The sequence below is a fragment of the Hyposmocoma kahamanoa genome, unplaced genomic scaffold, assembly GCF_003589595.1.
Source record: "Hyposmocoma kahamanoa isolate Upper Pololo Valley unplaced genomic scaffold, ASM358959v1 192, whole genome shotgun sequence".
NCBI lineage: Eukaryota > Metazoa > Arthropoda > Insecta > Lepidoptera > Cosmopterigidae > Hyposmocoma > Hyposmocoma kahamanoa.
The window spans coordinates 11,457,100-11,471,877 of NW_020653719.1; the positions used below are offsets into that span (position 1 = coordinate 11,457,100).

At 39.2% G+C, this 14,778-nt stretch overlaps 1 protein-coding gene across 1 annotated transcript in view; it reads right to left on the reverse strand.

Moving 5' to 3' along the window:
• Positions 1 to 11,782: 11,782 nt before the first annotated feature.
• The window catches only part of LOC113226689 (hemicentin-2), a 79,957-nt gene continuing 76,961 nt past the window's right edge, over positions 11,783 to 14,778 (reverse strand). Inside the window, exons 14-16 of the mRNA XM_026459411.1 lie at positions 13,079 to 13,326; positions 12,607 to 12,762; positions 11,783 to 12,302 (exon numbers count right to left, since the gene is read on the reverse strand). Of these exons, the coding sequence (XP_026315196.1) occupies positions 12,102 to 12,302; positions 12,607 to 12,762; positions 13,079 to 13,326 (605 nt within the window). The 3' untranslated portion in view covers positions 11,783 to 12,101. The remainder of the gene's footprint in view (positions 12,303 to 12,606; positions 12,763 to 13,078; positions 13,327 to 14,778) is intronic.

Genomic DNA, 14,778 nt, shown 5'->3' on the forward strand with positions numbered 1-14,778 from the left:
CAATAATGTACTATTCCCTAAAGTACGTGGGTTTATGGGAATCTTTTCTTGTTTGATATTAAACGTTTGATTAAAATCGATTTAAATGCATTATGTCAGTGACCAAGCCAGGTACGTTGAGTCTCCATTGTTATTATTGGTAACCTATCACAATGTTGAATTTAATTTTTCCGAAATTAGGTCTGTTCGAATTTTCATTACCCCGAATTATAATGAAACCGTTGTTCTTTCAGTATATTTTGGATGTTTATCGCAAAGACAGTATTATGTTCGGTTACGTTAGGTTTAAAAGAAAAACATTTTCCTCTCAAAATTACTTTCGAGGTTAAGAAAATTCTTGAAAGAAGAGAGAATAAGAGAAGAAAAATTGATATACGGCTAATTATTTGTAATAGTGCGAGTTTTTTGTTGTGAAATTTTTAAATCACATTTTTTTCGAAATGTGCAATATTCTATTTTTGAATCAGACTTCATTATAAACGAAAAGCTTTGTATATTAGTAAACTGTGCAAATCGGAAACAGAACTTCGCTCATTTTCAAGAAAAAAATATTTTATTGGCCAACTTTTTGAAGGGCTTTTTGAAATTTGAATTTTTAGCATTAAGGCGCGTGTTCACGCTAAGAGAAGTCACCGGGGCTATGCAAGAAGTCCTGTCGTTTCTACACACGAACTGTGTACACTGCCTCAGCGCCGGACAAGAAAAAAATCTTGTCTACCCCCGACACGACACGCTCTGCCGCTATTGTATGTGGCGGGGTGAGGTGCATTGTCAGTAAACAAACGTTTATGCGTGTGGACGGGTGTTGCTTAGTACGCCACATATACAACAACATATTTCTTCCCACAGACGGTATTCAAACGACAGCTACCTGGAAGACTCTTAGCCGCTCACGCGATGCGCTCCTCCTACCGCAAAATGGCGGCTATTTGGTTTCGCAAATTAGAAAAGCATTGATTTTAAATACAAGTTTTTATAAATATAAATTATTATTCTACATTGCTAAATAAATACCCTCCGTACTACTAACAAAAACATCTCAAATAAAATACAGCAATACACCACAAATCCTGCACTTAAAAAGCACTAATGAAATTTTTGGTGTACTTGGATAAATATGATAATATTCCGTTTGAGTGGTTCTAACGTTTACCATGAAATTACTCCTTAAAGTATAGTTTATAAGCATTTATATTCAGGGTAAACTTAAAAAAAGGTTCTTACGATAGGTATGTTTTCAATAAATAAACACCGAAATCACCAGCCCAAACAATAACACACACGATTGTCGTGACGTATTTTTGAAGTTGTTTATTTTTTTTTAATGACAGACCCAGGCATTAAAAACTTTATGGTTTGCTAGAGTAGTTAACGAAATAGAAATTAATATTAGTTTTTTTACCTGTTATAACTTCGATATCCGATAAATCAGTATAGAATCATCACCGGCACCTCTAGGTGTGGTATGCGTCTACGGCTGCATGTATCGCGTGAGCGGATTCTTGGACCGAGTAATTTATTATTAATTGTTTTCAATCTTATATGCCATGCCACTGTTCGAATCCCTGTGACAGTAAGCACCTATGATATTAATGTCTGAATTATTTACATTTGTAAATATTTGGTAGCAATACATTTCGCTATCGCAGCCAATCCTCTCACCACAATGTTAAAAGCCAGAACGCCATTAGCACAGGTATTTGTGTACTAGACGTAGCTTTGCTTTTAGAAGTGCGATTTATCGTTTGTAATGGATTGAATTCGGCGTGCATTATTCTCGCATGAAAACATTCAATTACTTTCTTCATTGAGGTCATACGTGCCGTTCACACCAGAAACATTATCCCACCAATTATCTTGTCCCATAAAGGTTTTTGCATTATAATCGTCAACTAACATAAGTGGCGTTGAGTAATAACGAACATCAACCTTCTTACAAAGGTTATGGGTACAAAAACGGATGGGCGCACAAATCCGCGACCGCGCTGCCTCTCAAATGCACATTCCAAAGAAGACCGGACTAACGTGCGGGCTTACTCGGGTTTAGTGAGTATGTGGTAATAGGGTTGTTAATATTTATTTAGAGGTATATACTTGTTATATTATCCTTTTTTTTAAACATATTTTATTTTTGTATAAATTCAACCAAACCAATGATGCCGCCAATTGGGATTGAATATCAGTTCCTTGTGAAAGAGCTCGTCCAGGAAAGCACTGACACCTTATCTATGCATTCGAGTTTGAAATGTGCTGGTGAAATTATTGGCACATGACACTTGTCAACTTATAACTCTAGGTGACAGACGCAGTGGCAATACCACTCAGATCTTTGCGATTTAAAGTTAAAGAGTAAATAAACAGTGCCCCTGTGGCCGAACGGTTACCATGCCAGACTGCCACGCAGAGGTACAGTTATTTCTCTCATGAGTTTGGGTGTAATTTGTGGTTGTCTATGTGTGTGCCCATGGCACCCGCGACATAGGGTATGCGTTATTAAAAAAACCTGGTGCTTCGTGTTCAAAGAATCGATCGATGTTTATAATTCGGTATCAATTAGAAACATTGATTTATTTTAAAAAGATAAATTTAGAAGTTAACAAAACTTGAAAGTCGCTGAAATATTACTTACTGAATTTATACAAAGTTTTACAATTCGAAATTGAAATAGGAATCGAAAGACTATTTGTGCAACTAAATACACACATCAAAAGTGTCTAGGGATCAAGTGAATATTTTTGAAATAAAAATTATTTAAGCAATATTTAACAAATCCAGTCTTCCAGGACGACTTCTTACTTTAATGCTTATGTTTTATTTAACCGCTTACCCCTATATTTAATTAAAATAAACTAAAATTGATGTTTTTGCAAATTGTGGGAAAAAACTCAAATTAACGGCGTCAATTAAATGACAAAAAAATGGCGAAAATGATGATTTTGCTCATTTTTATTGTAAAGATAAGAAAACTAATAATCTGTATTTCCACCATTAACACGAATCACACAATTACAGCGATTTGGCATGCTTAAGATGAGTTCATCAAAATCACTTTGAGGAATGGCCGCCCATGTGTTTTATAACAAGTCAAAATATTGTTGTAGAGTACGTACGGTATGCATACTCGGCACAGCTCTTCTTTGAAGCATATCCCATGCGTGCTCAATTGGATTGAGGTCTGGCGATTGAGCAGGCCACGGCAGAACGTTGATACGAGCTTCGGCAAGAATGCGTGTTACGACTCTAGCCGTGTGTGGACGTGCGTTGTCATGCATTAGTTGAAATAAATCACCCAAGTGGCCTCGCAAAGGGATGATAACATCTGAAACAATCCTCTGTGCGTAAACTTGAGCATTGAGGCTACCCCTGATCCAAATGAGATCGGTTCTTCCGCCGATCCAAATACCGCCCCATATCATTATTGTTCCCCCACCATATGGATGAACTTCCTGACAATATCTCAAACGTTCATGACGTCCAGATGTTCTCCAAACTCGAGTACGTCTTGTATCCGGTCTCATACCGAAGCGGGATTCATCCGAAAAGCACAAATAGCGCCAGTCTTCTTCCTCCCAGTTTCTGTGTTCGCGAGCCCATCGTAAACGGGTCCTGCGATTGCAGGGTGCAATAGGTGGAACTCTGAGCGGCCTTCGGGATCGCAGACCCACTTCACGTAAACGATTTCGGATTGTTTGATCGCTTATTAGCAAGCCTGAGGAGCTGTGGAGCCTCGTAACCAACATCATGGCGGTCATGGTACGATTCCGTCGAGCAGTATTTTGGATATACCGGTCCTGTCTGCGAGTCGTGATGCGAGATCGTCCTCCATGTCGCTCGGCCACGCTGCCCGTCATGCGATAGCGCGTCCAGAGGCGACTTCTGACGCTCTGTGTAGTGTTAAGAGTGAAAGCCACAGCACGTTGCCTGGAACCAGCTTCCAACATTCCGACGGCTCGCATCATCACTTCTCGGGTTAAATGATGTCGTCTCTCCATAATAATGTAAATTGTTTCGGTTCCGATGCAGATATTGTAATGATTTTGTCAAAACGCTATAACTCATTTTTATACAAAACCACATTGACAATCGATTTTCTTCTTATTATCGAATTTTAAACAATATTCCTTATTTAAATGTTAAAACTCACTAAAAAGTATCAATAGCGATACAAAAAAGTTATATATAATTAATCCTAATTGCAGCAATACTCTTAAACGTACTTGATCCCTAGACACTTTTGATGTGTGTATAATAAAACTTAAAGTAGCAGTTACTTTTCTAGTTACGTGTCCCATCACTATACAAAACAAAAAACGGTAATCCTAGCTTAGTTGCGGCCCACGTAACTCGTGATATTTCTGAGGGTGAACGCATTACCCGTAAGGTATAGTGGTTTTCACTGGTTATAAGGTACGAACTTGACCCATAGTTGTTAATAGAAATTGTTATACTTGTTTATCTGTATTTGTGTAGTTTTTGAAAAATCCTACATATACAAAGTTATTTGTAATATACTAACAACTATATATAGACTTTTTTTCAAGCTACTTTGGGTTTATAGATATGCTGTATAATAATAACGCACACACTCAACATAGCGGTAATGACCGCTGCGCGTAATTGACTATGGGTTCCCAACAACTCATAGCCAATGAACTGCTGGCGTTCATACAACACGCCATCGACACTATGGACGAGGTCAGCATCATGCAGATCTGCAAATCAAACTTTAAAGAAGATGAGATTTGCAGTGGCAAGGCGCTGCTTTTCCGTGTGCTTGGCAAGGCCGAGCAGATGCCATCTCGCCGGAGGGATGGAGGAACGAAGAGTATCCAGGACATTATAACGATGTTAAAGGAAACCGACCCAGACGACGTGCCTGCTTTCGTGGCAAAGGAGCTGCACAAGCTGCCCCCTGTCACGTTTGACCATGTCGATGTCACTAGGCTGCTTAAGGACATCACATCCCTGAAAGCAAGTCTGGCCGAAGTGCAATGTAAATTGGAGGCTTCGGATAACACCATCTGTGAGTTACGTGCCCAAGTTGTATTACTGAGTAGTGCAACTTCGGTAAGTAGGTCACCCGAGGCCTGTAACGTGAATACTCGTCGCGGGGCACATAATGCATCTATCGGCAGTTTTGAGTCGGCCCATACGGATGCGTCACCGACCGCTGTCGCTGAGCGCGTTTCCCCGCGCCCCGCCCCTCGATTGTCCGCTCCGGCGGAGACGTCACGCGTAAACACGTTGACCCCTCCACGTGATTACGCCGCTGTCGCAGCTGTTAACCGACCCGTTGCTCCACAACCACAAGCCAGGCAGCTATCAACGAAGGGGATGAAAAAACCTCGTGTACCTGTCTCTGAAGTTGCAAAACCACAGAGGCAGACGGCCCGGTGCGATGATGACGGCTTCACAAAGGTGGAGAAGAAGAAGAGGAAGCCCACCAGCCGTAACCTGTGCGGCACTGCACCGACAGGGTCCAACTTTTTGCTGCGTCCGGCAATCCCGACAACGCCGCTGTACCTGTCACGCCTGCATTACTCCACGAAGTCTGAGGAGATAGTGGAGTACATCAGGTTGAAATCCAAATACACCCTGAGGGTCGAGCGGTTGGAGTCCCGCCACTACGTGAACTTTAATTCGTTTGTGGTGAGAGTGCCGACCGAACATCTGTCGACCTTCATGAAGGAGGAGTTCTGGCCGAAGGGTGTCCTATACCGGCGATTCCGTGGCCGGTTGCCTGACACCAGATGGCGCCACACGTCGCCGACAACCTAAATACGTGTTAAATTAGTAATTAGTGTTATTTTATATTGTTATGTATGTTAGTCTGTAAGGTATGTATCTATGGGTCTCAGTAACCTGAATATAAATAAATAAATAAATAAATAAAAAAAAAAATAGCCCCGCACTAGGGAAAACCCTGTGTCGCGGGTGCCATGGACACACACATGGACAACCACAAATTACACCCAAACTCACGAGAGAAATAAATGTAGGCCATACAAATATTTCTCCCGGCCCGGGAATCGAACCTGGGGCCTCTGCGTGGCAGTCCGGCATGGTAACCGTTCGGCCACGGAGGCAGTTAATAATATTATATTATAATATTATATTATAATAGTATAATATTATATTTAAAAAAAATGACGCTGCACTGTCTATAGAGATACGGCTGTGTGGTTTTAGACCTTTGCCTTTTCCTTAGCGGAAAGAATTTAAAAACAACTATTATATTCTGGGAGTGATAGCTTTTCATGGTTATAAATTTGGAAAATGGGTGACTGGTTAATGGAGAGTATTTTATTATTTCTGGAGTGCTACCAAGCAACATCCTGTATTTGGCATCCGAAGCATAAGGATCATAAAGACAAAACAGTAGCAGATGCACGTTTCGCACGTAATAGCAGACACAAATTCGACGTCCGCCATTCTTGCTTCTCAGGAGCCCACTAGTGCGCTTGCAAGCCAAGTGTTTGTAGACATTTGGGGCTTGCGCCAAACGGCAAGTGCGTGGAGCCGGATTAGCACGAATTGTTATATAGGTACTTCCAAATTTATGTAGCAATCGGCTATTTTTTATTTATTTATTTATTTATTCACTCTCACATAAGGAAGATTGTACATTATAATTATATGTTAAACAAGACTTAATAATGACTAAAGTTAGCTACCTTAAGCGAGAGTCTGGAGTTCGTACTAGGTAACTAGACCTGTGTTACAAATCTCCAGGCTCCCACCCCGTTACAATTTATTTATTTAGTTTTCAAAAGGTAATTATATAATCTAAAAGGAAAGATATGAAGATGTTTCGTGAGTGAAATTTGTGTGTGTTTGTGTGTATGTGTGTGTGTGTGTGTGTGTGTGTGTGTGTGTGAGTGTGTGTGTGTGTGTGTGTGTGTGTAAGTGTGTGCGTGCGTGTGAGTGTGTGTGTGTGTGTGTGTGTGAGAGTGTGTGTGTGTATGTAAGCGTGTGTGCGAGTTCTGAATAATATAATATAATAATATTGAAAATAATTACATTTATTTAGTGACTTTTATTACATTTTCACTAGTGTCATAGTCCAATGTTAAAAGCCATTTCATCAATGTAAATTTGCAATCATGCCTGCACAGATTATAAACGTAGATTTTAGAATTGATGTAGTTGTACAAGTGACCTCCCAGGAAACAGAAAAATTTCTGTGTAAAGCTATACTTAGCATGAAATTTGGGATAAATGGCAAAGCGACGTCTGTCCTTGACCAATAGAGGATTGTAATTAACAAGGGAGTGTGCTTCAAGAAGACAGTGCAATAAGAAAATTTGGCGTACAGATAATACCTGACATTTTAGGAACAGATCTTTAGTAGGATAGAGGCGTGGAAGATTCCATCCAACCTTTAGGATAGCTCTCTGGGCTCGCTCAAGCTGCAACATATGAGACTTAGCAGCTCCACCCTAGGTAGAAACACAATAGGACAGTAAAGTTTGACCGAGTGCCAAGTACACAATACGAAGGGTGCTAGTATTTGCTATTTGACGTAATTTTTTAAACACAAAAATCAGCTTACGTAATCTGTAACTTATTGCATCAATGTGGTTCTTAAAGGACATTGTACAATCAAGGAGGACACCTAGATATTTGATAAGGGTGGACCTTTCTATTTTAGGACATGAACAACCGGGCATTTCAGGTCTCAAGCATGACTGCGCAAAAATAGAGTAGGCGTCATGGCAAGGTTGAGTGGCTTTAGTCATAGTCAGTGCAATATATTTAGTTTTGTCACCATAGAGTTGGAGTGGAATTTCCTGCCTTTACTGTGAAAAGTGAAGAAACGAATTAATTGCAATCATCTGACGTTCTTATTTCATTGCCGATTTTAGGAATTGATAACGAAGAGTGAATAGGTCAATTATCAATCCACGAACGTTTCTTTTTAATGCTTGACTAAGTCAGTAATGAGGGTTCTCTCAACGTTTCCCTTACTGTTATACTCTGACAGGTGTATTTGTGAATGTTTAGTAGAAAAACTTTTCGCTAGCGGTGAAGAAGGTTTATATTATAACCTTTGGAAAAAGTGTCAACACAAGGATTGGGGATCCGCATTGTGTCAGCGCATTGGGACAAATATTATTTTTTTAATAAATTTCTTAAGGCAAGTTGATTTGCACGATGTTATATAGATTCTCTGCCTATGAATTAGACGCCTGCCAATTAGACGCTTAAGGCGATTATCACACTGCACCGCGCCCCACGACGGAGCGCGGGATGCGGAATCACGCGCGCGGTGGCCGAGACACAGATCTGCGTCAACGCGCAGTTTAATCTGCGCGGAGGCAGCGGTCTAGTGGCCCCGCGTCACTTAAAGTACTCGCTTCGCAGTTGTTCGCCGTAGTGATTGTATATATAGCCGAGATCTTTCTTTGACAAGAATGGTTAATAATACAGAATTCATTCAGGTCGCTGCAGTTGTACTGGCTATTTGGTTTTTCTTTACTCAAATAAAAAGACACCGAAAATATTGGATACATCCTTTTTTACGATCCAGATCGATAAATTGATAATTTCAACTTCATTACAAAGATTTATGAAAATATGAAGAAAAATTTGGTCGATTTTCAATAGGAAATATAAATTTATCGACGTCGAGATCTATTGTAGAAAACTGAACATGTCCTTAAGCTTAAAAATCTGCGCGGTAGTGCGGAGTGTGCCTTACCCTGCGGTTCGCCGCGTCCCTCCGCACGGGGCCCGGTAAAACGAAGCGTTGTCACAATGTTCGACGGCGCGTGTTTTCCATACAAACTGAGGTACTTCAGTACAACGTCAAAAGCGCAGCTCCGCGCTCCGTCGCGGGGTGCGGTGCAGTGTGATAACCGCCTAATAGAAGCGCCGCAGTTACTTCTTAGAGTTCTTAGGCTTAATTTACGTCAAAATGTTGCTTGCGTTGCTGTGTTCCGGTTTTGAAGGTTAAAGTGAAATGAAGAAGAAAAATGAAGAAGGTGCTGGTGAAATTACAGGAACATGGGACTTGTCAACTTATGTCTCAGGGTGACGGGCATAGCGGTAGTGCCCCTCAGATCTTTGCAATTTAAAGTTCTGGCTGACACTGCAACAGGCGTGTAGCTTACCATCGTGCGCTCGACTTGTTCGTCCCGTCACGTGATGTAAAAAAAAGAGCGCGCGGTCGCCGGAATGCTCGAACATTCACGAGAATGCTCGAGCATTCGCAAGTTTTCTTGCGACTGCGTCTTGAGGCTGTAATATAGCGTCGATGTTTGACGTCACACTGCGCCTGCCTTCGCACCACTTTCCCCGGATTCGCCAGGCGTCGCCGACGGCAGCTGCAGAATCTTCGCGATTTTTGGCTCGTATCTAATTTATACGTTACACAATTGACCATAAAGTTCATTACGCTATGTACATCGTTACAAAAATTCGCTTCCATTCCGTTTTGCCGCAATATATATTGAGTCTGCGTCGCAGTCGCAGCGCTGCGACTGCGCTTCCATACATTCAGATATTCTATGAAAATCAATAGCGGTGCGGCAGCCAAGTCACACACGCGCCACTGCATCGCTTCTATAAGCCTCTAATTTGATGATACCCTAAGTCTGACCTGTTTTTTTGTATTTCGATTTTAATTATATTTATATCCATTGTTATTTCTATTTACTGTATATTTCAGTTATGTAAACGCTGTTCGCCCAAATGCCGTCGTAGAGAATGAATTTTCATAAACTGTCACGTCGTTTCTTTTACATTTCCTAACGCTTTTTTTCATCAAATAATTCAGAAAGATATTTCAAAGTCACCGAATATTGTCACGTGTCAGAGAATAATAATTTATTGTCGTGTAAATGGGCGTGTAACTTATTTCTTTTCGTTCACCAACAGATAAAAAAGGATAGGTTACAATATACATATGGCGGATAAAAATGAAAATCTTATAGGTTTTGCGAATATTCCCATTTATTTTCGTTTTCCAATAGTTTATTGAAAACATTCTGACAGTTAGAAAGACTTTGTAAACTATTTACATTAACGAACAAACTTAAGCAAAAGTTTTAAGTTGCGACAAATTTCTTGATTGCATTTGAATACAATGTGGAATAGTGACGTCACTACTAGGTTTCTATAAGCATGTTCTCTTAACCCGCTTAAATGCGAGAAGCAGCAGTGACCCTGACTGGGCAATCTTGTTACGTAAGTTCATTTTAGGCATTGAAAAAGGATTGGGTCATACAGTTCAGTATGTATCTTTTGTCTTTCAGCAAGACCACACACGTGAACATTTTGCAATACCGTGTTTACACAGAGTCGACTGCCATCTTCGGCAGACTATTTCGCCTTGTCGAAGAAGGTGCAGTAGACTCTTGCGGCAAACGAATTCGACTGACGAAGCCGGGGCAGTCGACGCGCTGTTTACACTGAGTCAACTGCCGCCTTCCACTCAATAAATCGTTCGAAACGTCCAACCGATTGATCGGGTAGGTAGCTATATCCCGGCCTCCAATACGGGAGTTTTGAAACTTGTTTGGTTGGCCATCGCTTGCCGAAAGCGGCCAAATCGCCTGACTGAGTTTACACCTAGTCAACTCGGTCGACAAATGACTCAGTGTTTACACTGTAGCCGGGTAGATGGCCACACGTCGATCCGTGTAAACATGCTAATCAGGATTTAGGGATTTAGTCACGCAAATTCTATTACACGAAAGGAATTTAGAGAATACAAAATATTGGTGAATTTAGTGCAAATACACTAAATCGTTTCTGCTGTTACATTTATAAAAACAAGTATAATTATTATTCTGAATATTATTCTACGTACATCTAGCATATTACGCGTAGTATAAATATACTAAATAATGTAATCAAAAATTTTGCCGCAACCCGAACAATCAATAAAATTATTACCTAGCAACAAAATCGGACATCAAATATCCGGATTCAAATAAAATCGCAATTCACTTCTACGTTTTAATAGAGTATTCTTTTAGAGTTCGATGATTTAAATTTTATGTATATATACTCCATAGTTTTTAATAGTGTTGTCCTTTTTACATCGATGTTTGATATCGGCGAAATACCGGTAATGGCGTAAAAATTGTAGCAATTTGCCAACTATTCACGGATGTGCTCTATATTTCGCCAAAATTATGTAACTGAACATGGACTAAGTTACTATTATGATGTATTACATCTTCACAGTACAAGTTTATCCCGGCTTACAAATATGCAGGGATTTTTATTCTTCATCGAAATGTTTAGCAATAGATTTTGTGAAATGGCATTTTCAATTGCGACTCAAAATGTATTATTTTAAGACACAAATATGAAAGTGTTACAAAACATATTTACAGTACAACTGTTATTTACATAATCACTCTTTGACAAAATTAACTAAATATCATTTTGTAGTAGTAACGGAAACTAATTTGTCTTTGTTTGAAACGAAACCGCGGTTTATTTCACAAAAACTTTATAATTTTAATAAAATTGTATATTCATATCTATTTTAAACAAGTTTTGTTAACGAAATTGTGTTGGGTAAAAGTATGTATTTTACTCTAAAATTTAATTAACATTTTACTAAAAACAAATGGCGATTAATAAAATTGCATCTTTTGACATTTCACAACCATTTATGACTGAAAGTAGTTTTATAATATTCTCGCTACAATTTTAAAAAAAGAACAATTTAAATATTCTGTTATATATATTTTGATATTTCAATCTTTTTTACCATTACGTATTTTTAATTTAATGTTGATTTTCAAAGTTTAATTATTCTAATTCTTGGATTATTATAGCTTTATTTACAATGAATATACAAACAAACTTTAACACAATTTTCATTCATTTTTATCCTACCTACCTTATGCGAAATTCGACTATTATTAGGTCAGTGTTCTAACAAAAAATTTGAAAAAAAAACAATAAACTTTTAAAGATTTCAAAAAAATTTTCGAGCTTCAAAAACTAAAACCCATCACTGCAATCCCACACATTGAAACTTTATCAATCACAATCTTTTAAAAAAATGCTTGAGCACTTCACATCACTAGTCATTCGTCACTGTTTTTTTATTTACACAAGTCCTAAAGTTGCGTTGTCTGTCAGAGTGGTGTATCACGAGGAGGTGCGCGGGGCGCGGGGGCCGGCGCAGGGGCAGGTATGGGGCGCGGGAGAGTGCGCAAATGCTGGAGGGGGATTCCGCAGCGGGAGTCGCTTGGTGGCGCAGAGATGGTAGAACCGCGTGGCAAAGTGCACGAGCCTGCTGCGAATCTGGCAGGTGGAGGGATTCCTGATGTTGCATTCTGTGAAGAAAGGATAGTGATAGAGAAATCCAATATAGACAGTTTCATTTTTATTTGCCATAAAAGCAATTTAAGTCTTTTGTTATAGGTACTTGATTTCCGATATAACTCTGCTCGTCACAGATTTCTAACTCTTATTTCTATTATCTCTGTCTTATAGTCTACTTTCTTTATTTCCTTATTCTGTCATCGAAGAAATGGTATCTCCACAAGGTGTCCTTGCTCTAAGCTATCTTAACGATGATCAAGTCTTTCATATGTTGTGTGAGTCTGTACAAGTTAAAGTATGAAAAGTAATACTTACAGGAGCTTCATGCATCTGATGCGAAGGAGGTGGGGCTGTCCTCAAAGCACAGTACCCTGGAAGCCCCCCTCGGACTCCTGCAACACTGCCTCGAGGCCCTCTGGTGCCTAGAGGTGGTGATATCGTCGATACCTGCTGCTGCCGGTAATAATCCATCTGCGGAACAAACTCCAGCTTGTCACTTCTCCTTCGGACATTGTACGATTAAACGGGTGTCAAAGATATTTTAGATCCGTTTCAAAATGTTACTTATTTGTTTTCGTACTGTTTGTACATCTACAACTTTATAGCTGAAGGTTATACGCTAGGACAGAAGTTATGGTGACGATTTTTTTGTACAAAGGCCCTTGGATGTTATCTTCGTATAATCTCATTCGTATTCTTCCAGTGATGTCTTTGATCAGACTTGGGCCTTCAGAAATATCCAACAGCTACAAAACTAAAAAGGATAAAAATTACTCACAATACAAACCTGCATCTGATCAGTATCCGAAGGTATGATATCGGGATTTCTGTCATCACTTTCACTGTCATCTTTTTCCCTTAATTTATCAGGAGAGGCAGGTTGGGAAGATGGCGGGGGAGCAGACCGAGGTTTTCTTTTGGCGCAACGTTGACGTACAGCTATCATGAAGAGGACCAAAACCACCATAAGGACTCCGCCCCCTCCAACGGCTGCTGACATTGCCCCTGACATTTGAAAGGCTGTTCGAGGTAGATCTGGTGAAGTGTTTTCTAAATTAATATCTTTTTGAATAACAACAAAAATAGGTTTAAAAATATTTAATACATTGATGTCAGCGTCATATTTTATAACATTATGCTTACAAGTTCAAAACTAAACTTAGTGTTCACACAATTTATCAGGCTTAGAATGATTGGGTAATGGAACAGCTACCAGCCATCGGAATGACTCAGTTGAAATACCTTTGTCTATATGAAGAACAGAACAAATATTAAAAAACAAACTATAAACCACGAATAAGCTATACATCACGTAAAGCACACAGATTCAAAAAAGATTAAAAAGACATTATGCTTTAAAAAGTTTTAAAGTTCGCACTCCAGTAATGTTGGTTTTGGAAACTATGTTTTCCAGGGCATGAAATATTTTTACAGCCACTTTAACAAAAACTCTTATGGCTTAAGTGGTATTCGCGAGCGAAATTGTACGACTACATCTTTCGAATAAAATTGTGGTTAAAATGAATTCATATTTGTTGCTGCTGCTATTTGTTTTTATAATTGACAAAGGTAAAAGCATGTTGCATATTATTAAGTAATAATAAAATATATGATAGAGGGAAGAACACTGTAATCCATGAATGATGTGGTTTGAAAGAGGACATAGTGATAACAATAGATAAAAGTACTAGTAAAAGAGATGGTTTGAGCAAATTGAGCAGATGAATTAATGTAGGTTAACGAAGCAATAACATACAGCTAACATAGAAGGCAACATTGAAAAAGGATGGCCACGAAAATCATTTTCAGATCATATCGATAGTATTTTTGAAAATGCTGGAGTGCGAAGTGAGAAGAATAGAGAGATATGAAAAGATTGATGAATGTAAGTGAAGCAAGAAACATTGATGAATGTAAGTGAAACCTGCACGTAGAAGAAGGTTCACAACCCACGGAAAACGTGTGGAGTCCTGAACCTGCATTGAGCCACTGTGGTGGACTATGGCTTAAAGCCTCGTATGCCTCCTCTCATCTTATTTCATCTCTCACGTGTCTCCACCCGTGCCCGTATTAATGGGACGTGGATCGTATAACTGGGTAGACGGTGGTGAAATTTGCTACTCAGCAAAGTGAAGGTAGGTTTAACCGCTCACGCGATACATCATCCGTAGACGCATACCACACCTAGAGGTGCCGATGATGATTTTATACCGATTTATCGGATATCGAAGTTATAACAGGTAAAAGAACTAATACTAATTGCTATTTCGGTAACTACTCTAGCAAACCATAAAGTTTTTAATGCCTGGGTCTGTCATTTAAAAAAAATAAACAACTTCAAAAATACGTCACGACAATCGTGTGTGTTATTGTTTGGGCTGGTGATTTCGGTGTTCATTTATTGAAAACATACCGTAAGTAGCGTTTTTTAAGTTTACCCTGAATATAAATGTTTATAAACTATACTTTAAGGAGTAATTTCATGGT